The following is a 16,418-nucleotide window of genomic DNA, read 5'->3' as shown; positions in this document are numbered from 1 at the left end:
AGATGGCGGCTCACCAGTATTCTCAAGGGGGCAATAAGGGATGGGCAATAAAAATGCTGGGCCCAGCCAGCAAAGCCCATGTCCTGTGGAAGGATATATTTTAAAAAAATTTCAGAGGGCGGTTAAGAGTCAACCACATTGGATTTGGAGTGACTTGTAGGCCAGGTTGGGGTAAGGATGGCAAATTTCCTTCCCTAAAGGGGACATTAACGAACCAGATGGGTTTTTATGACAATTTTACGATGGTTGTCATGGTCGCCATCACTGAGACTCGCTTCATAATTCCAGATTTTATTAATTGAATTTAAATTCTACCAGCTGCCGTTGGTGGGATATGAACCCGTGTCCCAAGACCAACAGGCTGGGCCTCGAGGTTACTGGCCCAGTGAGGTCACCATCTCACCTTCTGATGTCCAGATCTTATTCAAATAAAATTTCTGTCGGCAAAGTGACAGAGTGGTGCCCTTCAGCTCTTGATGGCTCTTCTGTTGTCCCCTTGAGCGAGAACAGTTTCTCACTATTTACCCTGTCCCTACCCCTCAGGGTCTTGAATACCTCCATCAAGTCTCCTCTCGGCCTCCTCTTCTCCAAGGAAAAAAAAGTCCCTGCCTCTCCCATCTACCCTCGTAAGCTACAGCTCTTTATCCCGGGGATCATTCTGGAGGGGGTTTGACACGCCCGGGTCACACAATCACAGAATCTTGACAGGGCAGAAGGAGGCCATTCAGCCCATCGAGTCTGCACTATCCCGTCCCACTCCCCTGCCTTATCCCCGTAACCCTGCACGTTCTTCATTTTCAGGTAGAAATCCGATTCCCTTTTGAACACCTCGATCGAACCTGCCCCCACCACCCTCTCAGGAAGTTCGTTCCAGACGCCAACCTTCACCCTCTGGGTGAAAGAGTTCTTCCTCACATCACACTTTACTCATTTTTTTTTGCCAATTATTTTGAGTCTGTGCCCTCTCGTTCTTGAAGCTCCCTTGAGCGGGAACAGTTTCTCAATATTTACCCTGAGGGGCAGGCCTCAGGATCTTGAATGCCTCCATCAAATCTCCTCTCAGCCTTCTCTTCTCCAAGGAAGACAGTCCCAACTTCTCCAACTATCCCCACCGCTCATGGGGAAGGTGGTGGCGTAGTTGTATTGCTACTGGATTGGTGACCCTCCCCAAAGACCCAGTTATTCTGCAGAACATTAGCAGATGGTGGAATTTGAATCCAATAAAAATCTGGAATTAAAAGTCTGGTGATGAAGGGAATCTGTTGTCCTTCTCTGGTCTGGTCTGGTCTGGCTGACAAGTGACCAGCAAATGCCCTCTGAACAAGGGCAATTAGGGATGAGCAATAAATGCCGGCCTAGCCAACAACGCCTACGTCCCATGGGCAAATAGTTGGGAGGAAAATAAAGTTATTTGTCCCAGGAATCATTCTTGTGAATCTCTGATGCCTTCACAATTCTTCCTCAAGTGGCTGCACCCAGAAGAGCCTTCTGGAAGGCTGGAGCAGAATGTTGAAGAACTAGTGCCTTCGACATGACCTCCTTACTGCTCGCCCAGTGACTGCGCCGCTGTTTCTCGCCTGCGCCATCCCTATCTCCAATTTATTTATCGGGAGCCTCAAGTTCACCATTGATGTACAGGACAAAATAAAAAGTGTAGCTTGAGGAAAAGCTCACTTTGAGAATGGACACGGTATAGTCTGCCAGCGGGTGGCAAAAACTGAACAATGCCCAGGAGCGAGAATCACAATTTTTTTTTAAGCCTTACTCATTCATGGGATGTGGGCATTGCCGGCTAGGCCCAGCATCTATTGCCCATCCCTCATTGCCCCCTTGTTCAGAGAAGGCAGTTAAGAGTCAGCCACATCGCTGTGGGTCTGGAGTCACGTGTAGGCCAGACCAGGGTAAGGACAGCAGGTTCTCGCGCCCACCCCCCCCCAATTACTAAAGGGCATTAGTGAACCAGATGGGTTTTTACAACAATCACCAATGGTTTCATGGTTGACTTATAGTTTTCATCAGGCTTTTAATTTCACCATCTGCTGTGATGGGATTCGAACCCTGGGTCTACTAGGGTACCAGTCCAGTGACAATACCACTGTGCCATCGCCTCCCCAGTTCAATAGAACTGTCGCGGGGGTCAGTTTGGCTCCTGCGGACAGAAAGGCCCCCCCCTCCCTCCTTGCAGCGTCTGAAAATCTTTCTGGGAAACGTCAACTCGGGAAGAGCGATCAAAATTAGAGTGGTGCCTTAATTATTAATGGCAGACTTAAGATTGCAAACTTGATGGGTCTCATCGTCCTAGAGGTCTATTCCGTGCCCAGTGAAACACAAACAGCTGAGTTCCGCTAAACCTCTCACAATTTTTTTACAAATGAGCCAAAAAAAAAAGAGAAGAAAACAAAGCACAATTGAGCACCGCCGTGTATGAATTTCAGTGCCGATACGGTGCCAGGGGTGTAGGCCCAAATGTCCCAGCGATCGGCTGGTCCAACCGAATAGCGTGTAACTCCCTCTGCCTGTTCACAACAGCCAAGAGTACAGGCCTCGCTCAACCAGCCCCGTGCTCAAAAAACCCAAAACAAAACGTCCACTGTTGGACCCAATTCCGCTACTGGGGCAGCACTCGCTGAATAATCCCGAGTGCGCTAATAGCTTGGTCGAACCGAACAACGTGTCCCCCCCTGCCTGTTCACAACAGGCAAGGGTACAGGTCATGCTCAACCAGCCCCGTGCTTGAAAAACCCAAAACAAAACGTCCACTGTTGGACCCGATTCCGCGACTGGGGCAGCACTCGCTGAATAATCCCGAGTGCGCTAATAGCTACACTAACGACCGACGTGAGATAATGGGTCGAGCTCGTCACGCGGCTTGCCTACTCTTGCTGGAAGTGACGTACGCTCACACGAAGGAGACCCCTCATCTGCAAACAAATGGAATATGGTCAAGCCTTGCGCCTTTTCTCGAATCGCCCGGGAGCTCGGTTGGGGGGGGGGGTGGGGTGGGGGGGGAAGGCTGCAGTTGCCTGTTGCTTTCTCCATGGTAACAACTTGGACAATCGGAGTCGACTTGCCAATCAAAGGGCACCCTTTCTCCTGGAGTACAAGTGATTGTGGTGGTTTGAAATTTGGAACTCTTGCATTTGTCCTGATGAGTGCCGGACGAAAGGCTTCAGCAACATGTGCCTCTTCCCTTTCCAGCAATGTACAAGTTTTTGTTCAACAGTTCCCCACGCTGCAGACTTGCCCTGGCATTGGGACTGACGGCGCGGACTCACCACTGAGTTCCGAGCCATGTTCCCTTTAAAATTTAGTTGCTTTGCCCAGCCAGCTTTTTCTTTCCGCGCAGGATCCCTTTAAATTTTTTTTAAAGGTGTATTAAACTTCCAAAGTGTGGAACGGGACATGTGCGCGCGGCTGGTTCCAACACGAGTAGGTCCAAAGGGTAATGCGTTGGAAGTAGTTCAGGGAAGGTTTACTGGACTAATTTGTCCTGATGGATAATTTGCTCTGAAGACGGGTCACACGGACTCGAAACATTAACTCTGTTTCTCTCTCTCTCTCTCTCTCTCTCTCCACAGACTGCTGCCGGACCTGCAGAGCTCTTCCCGCATTCGGTGTTTTTGGTGACCCAGACTAATACCAGGGATGGGCAGCCTGTCTTACGTGGGAAGATTGGACAGGCCGGGCTTGTATCCGCTGGAGGTTTAGAAGAGTGAGAGGGGACTCGATTGAGAGGGGGTCTTGACAGGGTGGATGTGGAGAGAATGTTTCCTCTTGTGGGAGAATCGAGAATGTTGGGGAGGGGTGGCAGTGGTCACTGTTTAAAAATAAGGGGTCACCCATTTCGGATGGAGACGAGGAGAAATTTTTTCTCTCAGAGGGCAGTGAGTCTTTGGAACTCTCTTAGACCATAAGACATAGGAGCAGAAATTAGGCCATTCAGCCCATCGAGTCTGCTCTGCCATTCAATCATGGCTGATAAGTTTCTCAACCCCCTTCTCCCCGTAACCTTTGATACCCTTAACAATTAAGAACCTATCTATCTCGGTCTTAAATACACCCAATGACCTGGCCTCCACAGCCTTCTGTGGCTATGAATTCCATAGATTCACCACTCTCTGGCTAAAGAAGTTTCACCTCATCTCTGTTCTAAAAGGTCTTCCCTTTACTCTGAGGCTGTGCCCTCGGGTCCTAGTCTCTCCTACTCATGGAAACATCTTCCCCACGTCCACTCTATCCAGGCCTTTCAGTATTCTGTAAGTTTCAATCAGATCCCCCCTCATCCTTCTAAACTCCATCGAGTATAGACCCAGAGTCCTCAAACACGCTTCCTCGAAAGGCAGTAGAAGCGGAGTCTTGGAAGAGTTTTAAGACGGAGCGGGATAGATTCTTGATAAGCGAGTGGGGGAGGGCTGAAAGGTTAATGGGGGGAGGGGTCGGCGGGAATGTGGGGTTGAGGTTACCATCAGGTCGGCCGCCATCTTCTTAAATAGCGGAGCAGGCTCGGGGGGGGTGGGGGGCAGGGGGCAAACGCACGCTTGCTGGTAAGTTCGTGAATCACCAGCCCGGCGCTGTTGGGGTTTAAGAGCAGGAGCGCAGAACGGCTCCAGCGCGTGCCAGCCCGCTGCGAGGGCAACCCAGCCGTGGGCGGAAATCACAGGCTCGGCAGTGGCACTGGTTTTAATGCAAAGGCACGGGGCCCAAACTATCGCCGATTCATTCCAAATATTGGGCGCCGATGATTGAACAGACAGGCTCATTTGTCTCATTTATGGTGAATTGCGCTTTTAAGGCGCGGTTAAAGGTGCATTTGCTCGAACAGCACTCGGTGGCCAGAAACTGAACCGGACCAGCCCTATAAACACCGCGGCTACAAGAGCAGGTCACAAGAGCACAATGTTCAGCACCATTCAAGACTCCTCAGATACTGAAGCAGTCCATGTCCAAATGCAGCAAGACCTGGACAATATCCAGGCTTGGGGCTGACAAGTGGCTAATAACATTCACGCCATACAAGTGCCAGGCAATGACCATCTCCAACAAGAGAGAATCTAACCATCGCCCCCTTGACGTTCAATGGGCATTACCATCACTGAATCCCTGACTATCAACATCCTGGGGGTTATCATTGACCAGAAACTGAACTGGTCCAGCCATATGAATACTGTGGCTACAGGGACAAGTCAGTGGCTGGGAATCCTGCGGAGAGTCACTCACCTCCTGACTCCCACCCAAAGCCTGTCCACAAGACACAAGTCAGGAGTGTGATGGGACACTCTCCCCCCACTTGCCTGGATGAGTGCGGCTCCCACAACACTCGAGAAGCTCGACACCATCCAGGACAAAGCAGCCCCCACTTGATCGGCACCCCATCCACAAACATTCACTCGCTCCACCACCGACGTACAGTAGCAGCAGTGTGTGTACCATCTACAAGATGCACTGCAGCAACTCACCCAGGCTCCTTTGGCAGCACCTTCCAAACCCACGACCGCTACCGTCTAGAAGGACGAGGGCAGCAGATGCACGGGGAACATCACCACCTGGAAGTTCCCCTCCGAGCCGCACTCGCCATCCCGACTTGGGAATATATCGGCCGTTCCTTCACTGTCACCAGTCAAAATCCTGAGAACTCCCTCCCTAACAGCGCAATGGGTGTACCTACAGCACAGGGACTGCAGCGGTTCAAGGAGGCAGCTCACCCACCGCCATCTTCTCAAGGGGGCAATTAGAGAAGAACAATTAATGGCGGGGCCTAGCCAGTAAAATAGGCGCAATCTGAACAAATAAAAGTGTATTACACGTGTACATTTTGTACAATGCTTCTGCATTAAAGAGATTAAAATATTAAACACCTATGGAGATGGGGTTCTATGGCCAACTGCTTGTATAATCTCTTCCAAAGTGAAGTTGGGGAACCTCAAACCAAACACTCCCAGGACAGGGTACAGCAAGGGGTTAGATACAGAGTAAAGCTCCCTCTACACTGTCCCCATCAAACATTCCCAGGACAGGTACAGCACGGGGTTAGATACAGAGTAAAGCTCCCTCTACACTGTCTCCATCAAACACTCCAGTGAAAGGTACAGCACGGGGTTAGATACAGAGTAAAGCACCCTTTACACTATTCCCATGAAACACTACCAGTCTAGGTACTGTGGACAAAGGGAGGATAAAGGGCTATGGGCCCTGACAATATTCCGGCAATATTACTGAAGACTTGTGCTCCGGACCTTGCCGCGCCCCCAGCCAAGCTGTTCCAGTACAGCTACAACACTGGCATCAACCCAGCTATGTGGAACATTGCCCAGGCATGTCCTGTGCACAAAAAGCAGGACAAATCCAAACCGGCCAATTACCGCCCCATCAGTCTACTCTCCATCAACAGTAAAGTAATGGAAGGGGTCATCGACAGTGCTATCAAGCAGCACTTGCTTAGCAATAACCTGCTCACTGATGCCCAGTTTGGGTCCTGCCAGGGCCACTCAGCTCCTGACCTCATTACAGCCTTAGTGTAAACATGGACAAAAGAGATGAGGTGAGAGTACTGCCCTTGACATCAAGGCAGCATTTGACCGAGTGTGGCATCAAGGAGCCCTGGCAAAACTAGAGTCAATGGGAATCAGGGGGAATGCTCTCTGCTGGTTGGAGTCATACCTAACACAAAGGAAGATGGTTGTGGTTGTCGGAGGTCAGTCATCTCGGTCCCAGGACATCACTGCAGGAGTTCCTCAGGGTGGTGTCCTTGGCCCAACCATCTTCAGCTGCTTCATCAATGACCTTCCTTCTATCTTAAGGTCAGAAGTGGGGATGTTCGTTGATGATTGCACAATGTTCAGCACCATTCGCGACTCCTCAGATACTGAAGCAGTCCATGTCCAAATGCAGCAAGACCTGGACAATATCCAGGCTTTGGGCTGACAAGTGGCAAGTAACATTCACGCCACACAAGTGTCAGGCAATGACCATCTACAATAAGAGAGAATCTAACCATCGCCCCCTTGACGTTCAATGGGCATTACCATCACTGAATCCCCCACTAGCAACATCTTGGAGGATTAACCATTGACCAGAAACTGAACTGGACCAGCCATATAAATACTGTGGCTACAAGGACAGGTCAGTGGCTGGTCATTCCGCAATGAGTAACCTACCTCCTGAGTCCCCAAATCCTGTCCACCATCTACAAGGCACAAGTCAAGAGTGTGATGGTGTACTCCCCACTTGCCTGGACGAGTGCAGCTCCCACAACACTCGAGAAGCTCGACACCGTCCAGGACAAAGCAGCCCCCGCTCGATCGGCACCCCGTCCACAAACATTCACTCCCTCAACCACCGACGCACAGTAGCAGCAGTGTGTGTACCATCTACAAGATGCACTGCAGCAACTCACCCAGGCTCCTTCGACAGCACCTTCCAAACCCACCACTGCTACCATCTAGCGGGACAAGGGCAGCAGACACACGGGGAACACCACCATCTGGAAGTTCCCCTCCGAGCCGCACTTGCCATCCCGACTTGGGAATATATCGGCCATCCCTTCACTGTCGCCGGGTCAAAATCCTGGGAACTCCCTAACAGCACGGTGGGTGTACCTACAGCACAGGGACTGCAGCGGTTCAAGGAGGCAGCTCACCCACCACCACCTCCTCAAGGGGGCAATTAGAGAAGAACAATAAATGCTGGGCCTAGCCAGTAAAATAGGCCCAACCTGAACAAATAAAAATGTATTAAACGTGTACATTTTGTATAATGGTTCGGCATTAAAGAGATTAAAATATTGAACACCTATGGAGATGGGTTCTATGGCCAACTGCTTGTATAGTCTCTTCCAAAGTGAAGTTGGGGAACTTCAAATCAAACACTCCCAGGACAGGTACAGCACGGGGTTAGATACAGAGTAAATCTCCCTGTACACCGTCCCCATCAAACACTCCCAGGACAGGTACAGCACGGAGTTAGATACAGGGTAAAGCTCCCTCTGCACTGTCCCCATCAAACATTCCCAGGACAGGTACAGCACGGGGTTAGATACAGAGTAAAGCTCCCTCTACACTGTCCCCATCAAACACTCCCAGGACAGTTACAGCACGGGGTTAGATACAGAGTAAAGCTCCCTCTACACTGTCCCCATCAAACACTCCCAGGACAGGTACAGCACGGGGTTAGATGCAGGGTAAAGCTCCCTCTACACTGTCCCCATCAAACACTCCAGTGAAAGGTACAGCACGGGTTTAGATACAGAGTAAATCTCCCTCTACACCGTCCCCACCAACACTCCCAGGACAGGGACAGCACAGGTTTAGATACAGAGTAAATCTCCCTCTACACCGTCCCCATCAAACACTCCCAGGACAGGTACAGCACGGGGTTAGATACAGAGTAAAGCTCCCTCTACACTGTCCCCATCAAACACTCCAGTGAAAGGTACAGCACGGGGTTAGATACAGAGTAAAGCACCCTTTACACTATTCCCATGAAACACTCCCAGTCTAGGTACTGTGGACAAAGGGAGGATAAAGGGCTATGGGCCCTGACAATATTCCGGCAATATTACTGAAGACTTGTGCTCCGGAACTTGCCGCGCCCCCAGCCAAGCTGTTCCAGTACAGCTACAACACTGGCATCTACCCAGCTATGTGGAACATTGCCCAGGCATGTCCTGTGCACAAAAAGCAGGACAAATCCAAACCGGCCAATTACCGCCCCATCAGTCTACTCTCCATCAACAGTAAAGTAATGGAAGGGGTCATCGACAGTGCTATCAAGCAGCACTTGCTTAGCAATAACCTGCTCACTGATGCCCAGTTTGGGTCCTGCCAGGGCCACTCAGCTCCTGACCTCATTACAGCCTTAGTGTAAACATGGACAAAAGAGATGAGGTGAGAGTGACTGCCCTTGACATCAAGGCAGCATTTGACTGAGTGTGGCAACAAGGAGCCCTGGCAAAACTAGAGTCAATGGGAATCAGGGGGAATGCTCTCTGCTGGTTGGAGTCATACCTAACACAAAGGAAGATGGTTATGGTTGTTGGAGGTCAGTCATCTCGGCCCCAGGACATCACTGCAGGAGTTCCTCAGGTTGGTGTCCTCGGCCCAACCATCTTCAGCTGCTTCATCAATGACCTTCCTTCTATCATAAGGTCAGAAGTGGGGATGTTCGTTGATGATTGCACAATGTTCAGCACCATTCGCGACTCCTCAGATACTGAAGCAGTCCATGTCCAAATGCAGCAAGACCTGGACAATATCCAGGCTTGGGCTGACAAGTGGCAAGTAACATTCACGCCACACAAGTGTCAGGCAATGACCATCTACAATAAGAGAGAATCTAACCATCGCCCCCTTGACGTTCAATGGGCATTACCATCACTGAATCCCCCACTAGCAACATCTTGGGGGATTAACCATTGACCAGAAACTGAACTGGACTAGCCATATAAATACTGTGGCTACAAGGACAGGTCAGTGGCTGGTCATTCCGCAATGAGTAACCTACCTCCTGAGTCCCCAAATCCTGTCCACCATCTACAAGGCACAAGTCAAGAGTGTGATGGTGTACTCCTCACTTGCCTGGACGAGTGCAGCTCCCACAACACTCGAGAAGCTCGACACCGTCCAGGACAAAGCAGCCTCCGCTTGATCGGCACCCCATCCACAAACATTCACTCCCTCCACCACCGACGCACAGTAGCAGCAGTGTGTGTACCATCTACAAGATGCACTGCAGCAACACACCCAGGCTCCTTCGACAGCAAATTCCAAACCCACCACTGCTACCATCTAGAGGGACAAGGGCAGCAGACGCACGGGGAACACCCCCACCTGGAAGTTCCCCTCGGAGCCGCACTCGCCATCCCGACTTGGGAATATATCAGCCATCCCTTCACTGTCGCCAGGTCAAAATCCTGGGAACTCCCTAACAGCACGGTGGGTGTACCTACAGCACAGGGACTGCAGCGGTTCAAGGAGGCAGCTCACCCACCACCACCTCCTCAAGGGGGCAATTAGAGAAGAACAATAAATGCTGGGCCTAGCCATTAAAATAGGCCCAACCTGAACAAATAAAAATGTATTAAACGTGTACATTTGTATAATGGTTCGGCATTAAAGAGATTAAAATATTAAACACCTATGGAGATGGGTTCTATGGCCAACTGCTTGTATAGTCTCTTCCAAAGTGAAGTTGGGGAACTTCAAATCAAACACTCCCAGGACAGGTACAGCACGGGGTTCGCTACAGGGTAAAGCTCCCTCTACACTGTCCCCATCAAATACTCCCAGGACAGGTACAACATGGGGTTAGATACAGAGTAAAGCTCCCTCTACACTGTCCCCATCAAACACTCCAGTGAAAGGTACAGCACGGGGTTAGATACAGAGTAAAGCACCCTTTACACTATTCCCATGAAACACTCCCAGTCTAGGTACTGTGGACAAAGGGAGGATAAAGGGCTATGGGCCCTGACAATATTCCGGCAATATTACTGAAGACTTGTGCTCCGGAACTTGCCGCGCCCCCAGCCAAGCTGTTCCAGTACAGCTACAACACTGGCATCTACCCAACTATGTGGAACATTGCCCAGGCATGTCCTGTGCACAAAAAGCAGGACAAATCCAAACTGGCCAATTACCACCCCATCAGTGTACTCTTCATCAACAGTAAAGTAATGAAAGGGATCATCAACAGTGATATCAAGCAGCACTTGCTTAGCAATAACCTGCTCACTGATGCCCAGTTTGGGTTCCACCAGGGCCACTCAGCTCCTGACCTCATTACAGCCTTAGTGTAATCATGGACAAAAGAGATGAGGTGAGAGTGACTGCCCTTGACATCAAGGCAGCATTTGACCGAGTGTGGCATCAAGGAGCCCTGGCAAAACTAGAGTCAATGGGAATCAGGGGGAAAACTCTCTGCTGGTTGGAGTCATACCTAACACAAAGGAAGATGGTTGTGGTTGTTGGAGGTCAGTCATCTCAGCTCCAGGACATCACTGCAGGAGTTCCTCAGGGTGGTGTCCTCGGCCCAACCATCTTCAGCTGCTTCCTCAGTGACCTTCCTTCTATAGTAAGGTTAGAAGTGGGGATGTTCGCTAATGATTGCACAATGTTCAGCACCATTCGCGACTCCTCAGATACTGAAGCAGTCCATGTCCAAATGCAGCAAGACCTGGACAATATCCAGGCTTTGGGCTGACAAGTGGCAAGTAGCATTCACGCCACACAAGTGTCAGGCAATGACCATCTACAATAAGAGAGAATCTAACCATCGCCCCCTTGACGTTCAATGGGCATTACCATCACTGAATCCCCCACTATCAACATCCTGGGGGTTTAACCATTGACCAGAAACTGAACTGGACCAGCCATATAAATACTGTGGCTACAAGGACAGGTCAGTGGCTGGTCATTCCGCAATGAGTAACCTACCTCCTGAGTCTCCAAATCCTGTCCACCACCTACAAGGCACAAGTCAAGAGTGTGATGGTGTACTCCCCACTTGCCTGGACGAGCGCAGCTCCCACAACACTCGAGAAGCTCGACACCGTCCAGGACAAAGCAGCCCCCGCTCGATCAGCACCCCATCCACAAACATTCACTCCCTCCACCACCGACGCACAGTAGCAGCAGTGTGTGTACCAGCTACAAGATGCACTGCAGCAGCTCACCCAGGCTCCTTCGACAGCACCTTCCAAACCCACCACTGCTACCATCTAGAAGGACAAGGGCAGCAGACACACGGGGAACACCACCACCTGGAAGTTCTCCTCCGAGCCGCACTCGCCATCCCGACTTGGGAATATATTGGCCATCCCTTCACTGTCGGCGGGTCAAAATCCTGGGAACTCCCTAACAGCACGGTGGGTGTACCTACAGCACAGGGACTGCAGCGGTTCAAGGAGGCAGCTCACCCACCACCACCTCCTCAAGGGGGCAATTAGAGAAGAACAATAAATGCTGGGCCTAGCCAGTAAAATCGGCCCAACCTGAACAAATAAAAATGTATTACACGTGTACATTTTGTACAATGCTTCGGCATTAAAGAGATTAAAATATTAAACACCTATGGAGATGGGTTCCAGGGCCAACTGCTTGTATAGTCTCTTCCAAAGTGAAGTTGGGGAACCTCAAATCAAACACTCCCAGGACAGGTACAGCACGGGGTTAGATACAGGGTAAAGCTCCCTCTACACTGTCCCCATCAAACACTCCCAGGACAGGTACAGCACGGGGTTAGATACAGGGTAAAGCTCCCTCTACACCGTCCCCATCAAACACTCCCAGGACAGGTACAGCACGTCATTAGATACATATTAACCTCCCTCTACACTGTTCCCATCAAACACTACCAGTCTAGGTACTGCGCACAAAGGGAGGATACAGGGCTATGTGCCTGACAATATTCTTGAAGTAATACTGAAGACTTGTGCTCCGGAACTTGCCGCGCCCCCAGCCAAGCTGTTCCAGTACAGCTACAGCACTGGCATCTACCCAGCTATGTGGAACATTGCCCAGGCATGTCCTGTACACAAAAAGCAGGACAAATCCAACCCGGCCAATTACCGCCCCATCAGTCTACTCTCCATCAACAGTAAAGTAATGGAAGGGGTCATCGACAGTGCTATCAAGCAGCACTTGCTTAGCAATAACCTGCTCACTGATGCCCAGTTTGGGTTCTGCCAGGGCCACTCAGCTCCTGACCTCATCACAGCCTCGGTTCAAACATGGACAAAAGAGCTGAGCTCCCGAGGTGAGGTGAGAGTGACTGCCCTTGACATCAAGGCAGCATTTGACCGAGTGTGGCATCAAGGAGCCCTGGCAAAACTGGAATCAGGGAGAAAGCTCTCTGCTGGTTGGAGTCACACCTAGCACAAAGGAAGATGGTTGTGGTTGTTGGAGGTCAGTCATCTCAGCCCCGGGACATCACTTCAGGAGCTTCTCAGGGTAGTGCCCTCGGCCCAACCATCTTCAGCTGCTTCATCAATGACCTTCCTTCCATCATAAGGTCAGAAGTGGGGATGTTCGCTGATGATTGCACAATGTTCAGCACCATTTGCGACTCCTCAGATACTGAAGCTGTCCATGTCCAAATACAGCAAGACCTGGACATTATCCAGGCTTTGGGCTGACAAGTGGCAAGTAACATTCACGCTACACAAGTGTCAGGCAATGACCAGCTCCAACAAGAGAGAATCTAACCATCACCCTTAGATGTTCAACAGCATTAACATTGCTGAATCCCCCACTACCAACATCCTGGTGGTTACCATTAAACAGGAACTGAAACTGGACCAGCCATATAAATACTGTGGCTACAAGAGCAGGTCAGAGGCTGGAAATCCTGCAACGAGTAACCTACCTCCTGAGCCCACAAATCCTGTCCACCACCTACAAGGCACAAGTCAGAAGTGTGATGGGACACTCTCCCCGCTTGCCTGGATGAGTGTGGCTCCCACAACACTCGAGAAGCTCGACACCGTCCAGGACAAAGCAGCCCCTGCTCGATTGGCACCCCATCCACAAACATTCACTCCCCCCACCACCGATTCACAGTAGCAGCAGTGTGTGTACCATCTACAAGATGCACTGCAGCAACTCACCGAGGCTCCTTCGACAGCACCTTCCAAACCCACGACCTCAACCGTCTGGAAGGACGAGGGCAGCAGACGCACGGGGAACACCCCCACCTGGACGTTCCCCTCCGAGCCGCACTCGCCATCCCAACTTGGAAACATATCGGCCGTTCCGTCACTGTCACCGGGTCAAATTCCTGGGAACTCCCTTCCCTAACAGCACGGTGGGTGTACCTACACCACAGGGGACTGCAGCGGCTCAAGAAGGCGGCTCACCCACCACCTGCTCATTCACCGCGATGGGCAATAAATGCTGGGCCCGGCCAGCGAAACCCACAGCCCGTGAATGAATAATAAGAAAAATGTATGATCAGGCCTTGATCAGCCGCAGAGCGTCTCGAGGGGCTATTCAGTGTCAGCCTGGATTATGAGCTCTGGTTTGTGGAGAGTGAAGGGCTACCCACAGCGGCCTGGCGCAGCAGCTGCTGATGGGAGGAGGGGGGGTGCTGGTGGTGCGAGTCAGTACGGTGTGGCTGCTTCACTTCACCGGCATTCTGTCCCCTTCCCCTCCCCCAACCCTCAGCTGCACAACTGGCCATCCAGCAACACCCCCTCCCCCCCAAACCTCACACGCTCTGGCTTGTGCTGAAGGCCAGACACGTTTTCTTTCTGTTACCTACCAAAGGGGGAGACGGTGGCAAAGCGGCAACAGCCCACGGGCCTGGGTTGATGCGCGAAGGGGGGTGGGGGGGGTTTGCGGTTTGTTGGGGGGGGGGGGTGGTTATGTGTCTGGAGGGGGGTGGGGGGATTTGCGGTTTGTGGGGGGGGGGGTGGGGATGTGTCTGGAGGGGGGCGGGGTGGGTTTGCGGTTTGTGGGGGGGGTGGTGGTGATGTGTCTGGAGGGGGGTGGGGGGGTGTTGGTTGGAGAGACACGGGTTCAAATCCCACCAACGGCAGCCGGCGGAATTCAAATTCAATTCGTCAAATCTGGAATCATGAAGCCAGTTTCAGTCATGGGGGCCGTGACAACTGTGTGAAAAAAAAACCCCATCTGGTTCCCGTCCCCTTTAGGGAAGGGAGGAATCTGCCGTCCTTACCCGGTGTGGCCTACGTGTGACTCCGGAACCCCCCCCCAACCCCACCCTCACAGCAATGCGGTTGACTCTTAACCCCCTCTGAAATGGCCAAGACATTCAGTTCAAGGGGCAATTAGGGATACCGGGGGGGGGGGGGGGGGGGGGGGGGGGGGGGGGTGCGGTGTGGGGCGTGGGGAGGCAACAAGTGCTGGGGCCCTCGTCAGCGATGCCCACACCGCATGAAAGGATAAAGAGAGAAAAATGTAGGTGCCCGCTATGCATCAATTGGTCTCTCTCTCTCTCTCTCTCAGCGAAGAGAGGTCACGTGTTTGAGTCCGGCCCCTTCCAGAGTCCCGAGTGCCCGCGACCCACGGCTGACCCATTCCCCGAGGGAGCGCCTTCCGGGCGTGACCTCCCACCCCTGGGCCCCTTCCTTGGGCTCCCCTGGCCGCTGCTGGAGGGAGATGAGGTGCGATGGTGGGGGTTGGGGTTGGTGTGTAGGGTTGGGGGGGTGGGGCGGGGGAGGGGGGGCACCTCCTGCGACGTTTTATCCTCCGACTCAACGTTAACCAGAGGGGAGAGAAAAACCCGCAGGCGCTCGGGGTGGCTCCCCCACCCCCACCCCCCTCCCCCACCCCCACCCTCCCCCCCCCCCCCCCCACCTCCGCCCCCGTCGGGCGGTTGGCCGTTTGCGCGGGATCTTCCCATGCGACAAAGGGGGCTGCCGCCTATCTGCCCCCTTGCGCCGCCCGCGTTTCGACAGACAGAGTGCTCAGTGGGCCGGGGGGTGTGGCGATGGTGGGGGTGGGGTGGGGGTGGGGGTACGTAAGGAGTCAGGTTTGCATTGGCGCCCCAGAGGGGGGGACCGGGCTGCAATCTCTGGCCCAGTTCGAAGGGTCGGCCCCCAAAGATGTTCCAGGAAGGTTGGCGGGGGGGGGAAGGTTTCCTGTCAGCCCCACTCCCCACTACCGCACCCCCCCACCCCCCGCACACCCCACCCACCCCCCCACCCCCCTCCTCCCCCACCAGCCCCGAACGCCCGCCTACCTTGAACGCCAGGCCGTCGCGCTGGGCTCCAGAATGGCGGATGGCGTCACGCTGCAGCTGGGCCTGCACGTGGCTGGGCACCCGCGGCGCCTCCCACTGGCTGAAGCGCTTGACCGCGGCCAGCTCCAGGCCCAGCGAGTCGGCGAAGCGCACCCTCTTGCGGGTGTCGGGGCTGCGGCTGCGGCCAAGCTCAGCCCTGGCCGGGAGCGAGCGGGCCCTCCTCCTCCTCCTCCTCCTCCTCCTCCGCTGCTGCTGCTGCTGCTGGTGGCTCCCGCTCCCCGAGGCCCCGGTCCAGGCCGCCTCGGCCAGCCTCCCCCGGTCCCGGAGGCAGCCCGCCCGCTCTTCCTCCTCCGTCTCCTCCTCCTCCGTCTCCTCCTCCTCCGTCTCCTCCTCCTCCTCCTCCCTCCCGGCGCCGGGCCTCTGCGAGGCGTAGTAGGCCTTCTCGTACAGGCCGGAGATGTAGCTGAGGTTGCGGGGGATGTCGAACCGAGACGGGGGGGCACGGGACATCGCTGCGGGTTAACTCCCAAAGCCGCTGGTGGTGGGGGGGGGGGGGGGTGCAGGCGAGCAAGGAGGGCAAGGAGGGCGGGCTTTTAATCTCTTGCCGCGTTGACTATCTTTCTCCAGCCCCCACCCCTCCTCCGCCACCGGTCTATGTCCTCATGTTTGCCGCCCACTGCTTCTTGCTCTCTACCTCGCTCTCTCCGTCCGTCTGGCTCTCT

General features: G+C 53.2%; 1 protein-coding gene across 1 annotated transcript in view; it reads right to left on the bottom strand.

The window, feature by feature from the left end:
- LOC121273624 (protein phosphatase 1 regulatory subunit 3E-like) overlaps nucleotides 1-16,206 on the bottom strand; it is a 30,662-nt gene extending 14,456 nt beyond the window's left edge. The window contains exons 1-3 of the mRNA XM_041180768.1: nucleotides 16,082-16,206; nucleotides 15,729-15,988; nucleotides 11,190-11,206 (exon numbers count right to left, since the gene is read on the bottom strand). Coding sequence (XP_041036702.1) covers nucleotides 11,190-11,206; nucleotides 15,729-15,988; nucleotides 16,082-16,206 — 402 coding nt within the window. The remainder of the gene's footprint in view (nucleotides 1-11,189; nucleotides 11,207-15,728; nucleotides 15,989-16,081) is intronic.
- Nucleotides 16,207-16,418: the final 212 nt, after the last annotated feature.

Source organism: Carcharodon carcharias (assembly GCF_017639515.1).
Source record: "Carcharodon carcharias isolate sCarCar2 chromosome 27 unlocalized genomic scaffold, sCarCar2.pri SUPER_27_unloc_1, whole genome shotgun sequence".
Taxonomy (NCBI): domain Eukaryota; kingdom Metazoa; phylum Chordata; class Chondrichthyes; order Lamniformes; family Lamnidae; genus Carcharodon; species Carcharodon carcharias.
Note: the sequence above shows the minus strand (reverse complement) of the source record. Positions and strands in the feature narration are given on the sequence as shown.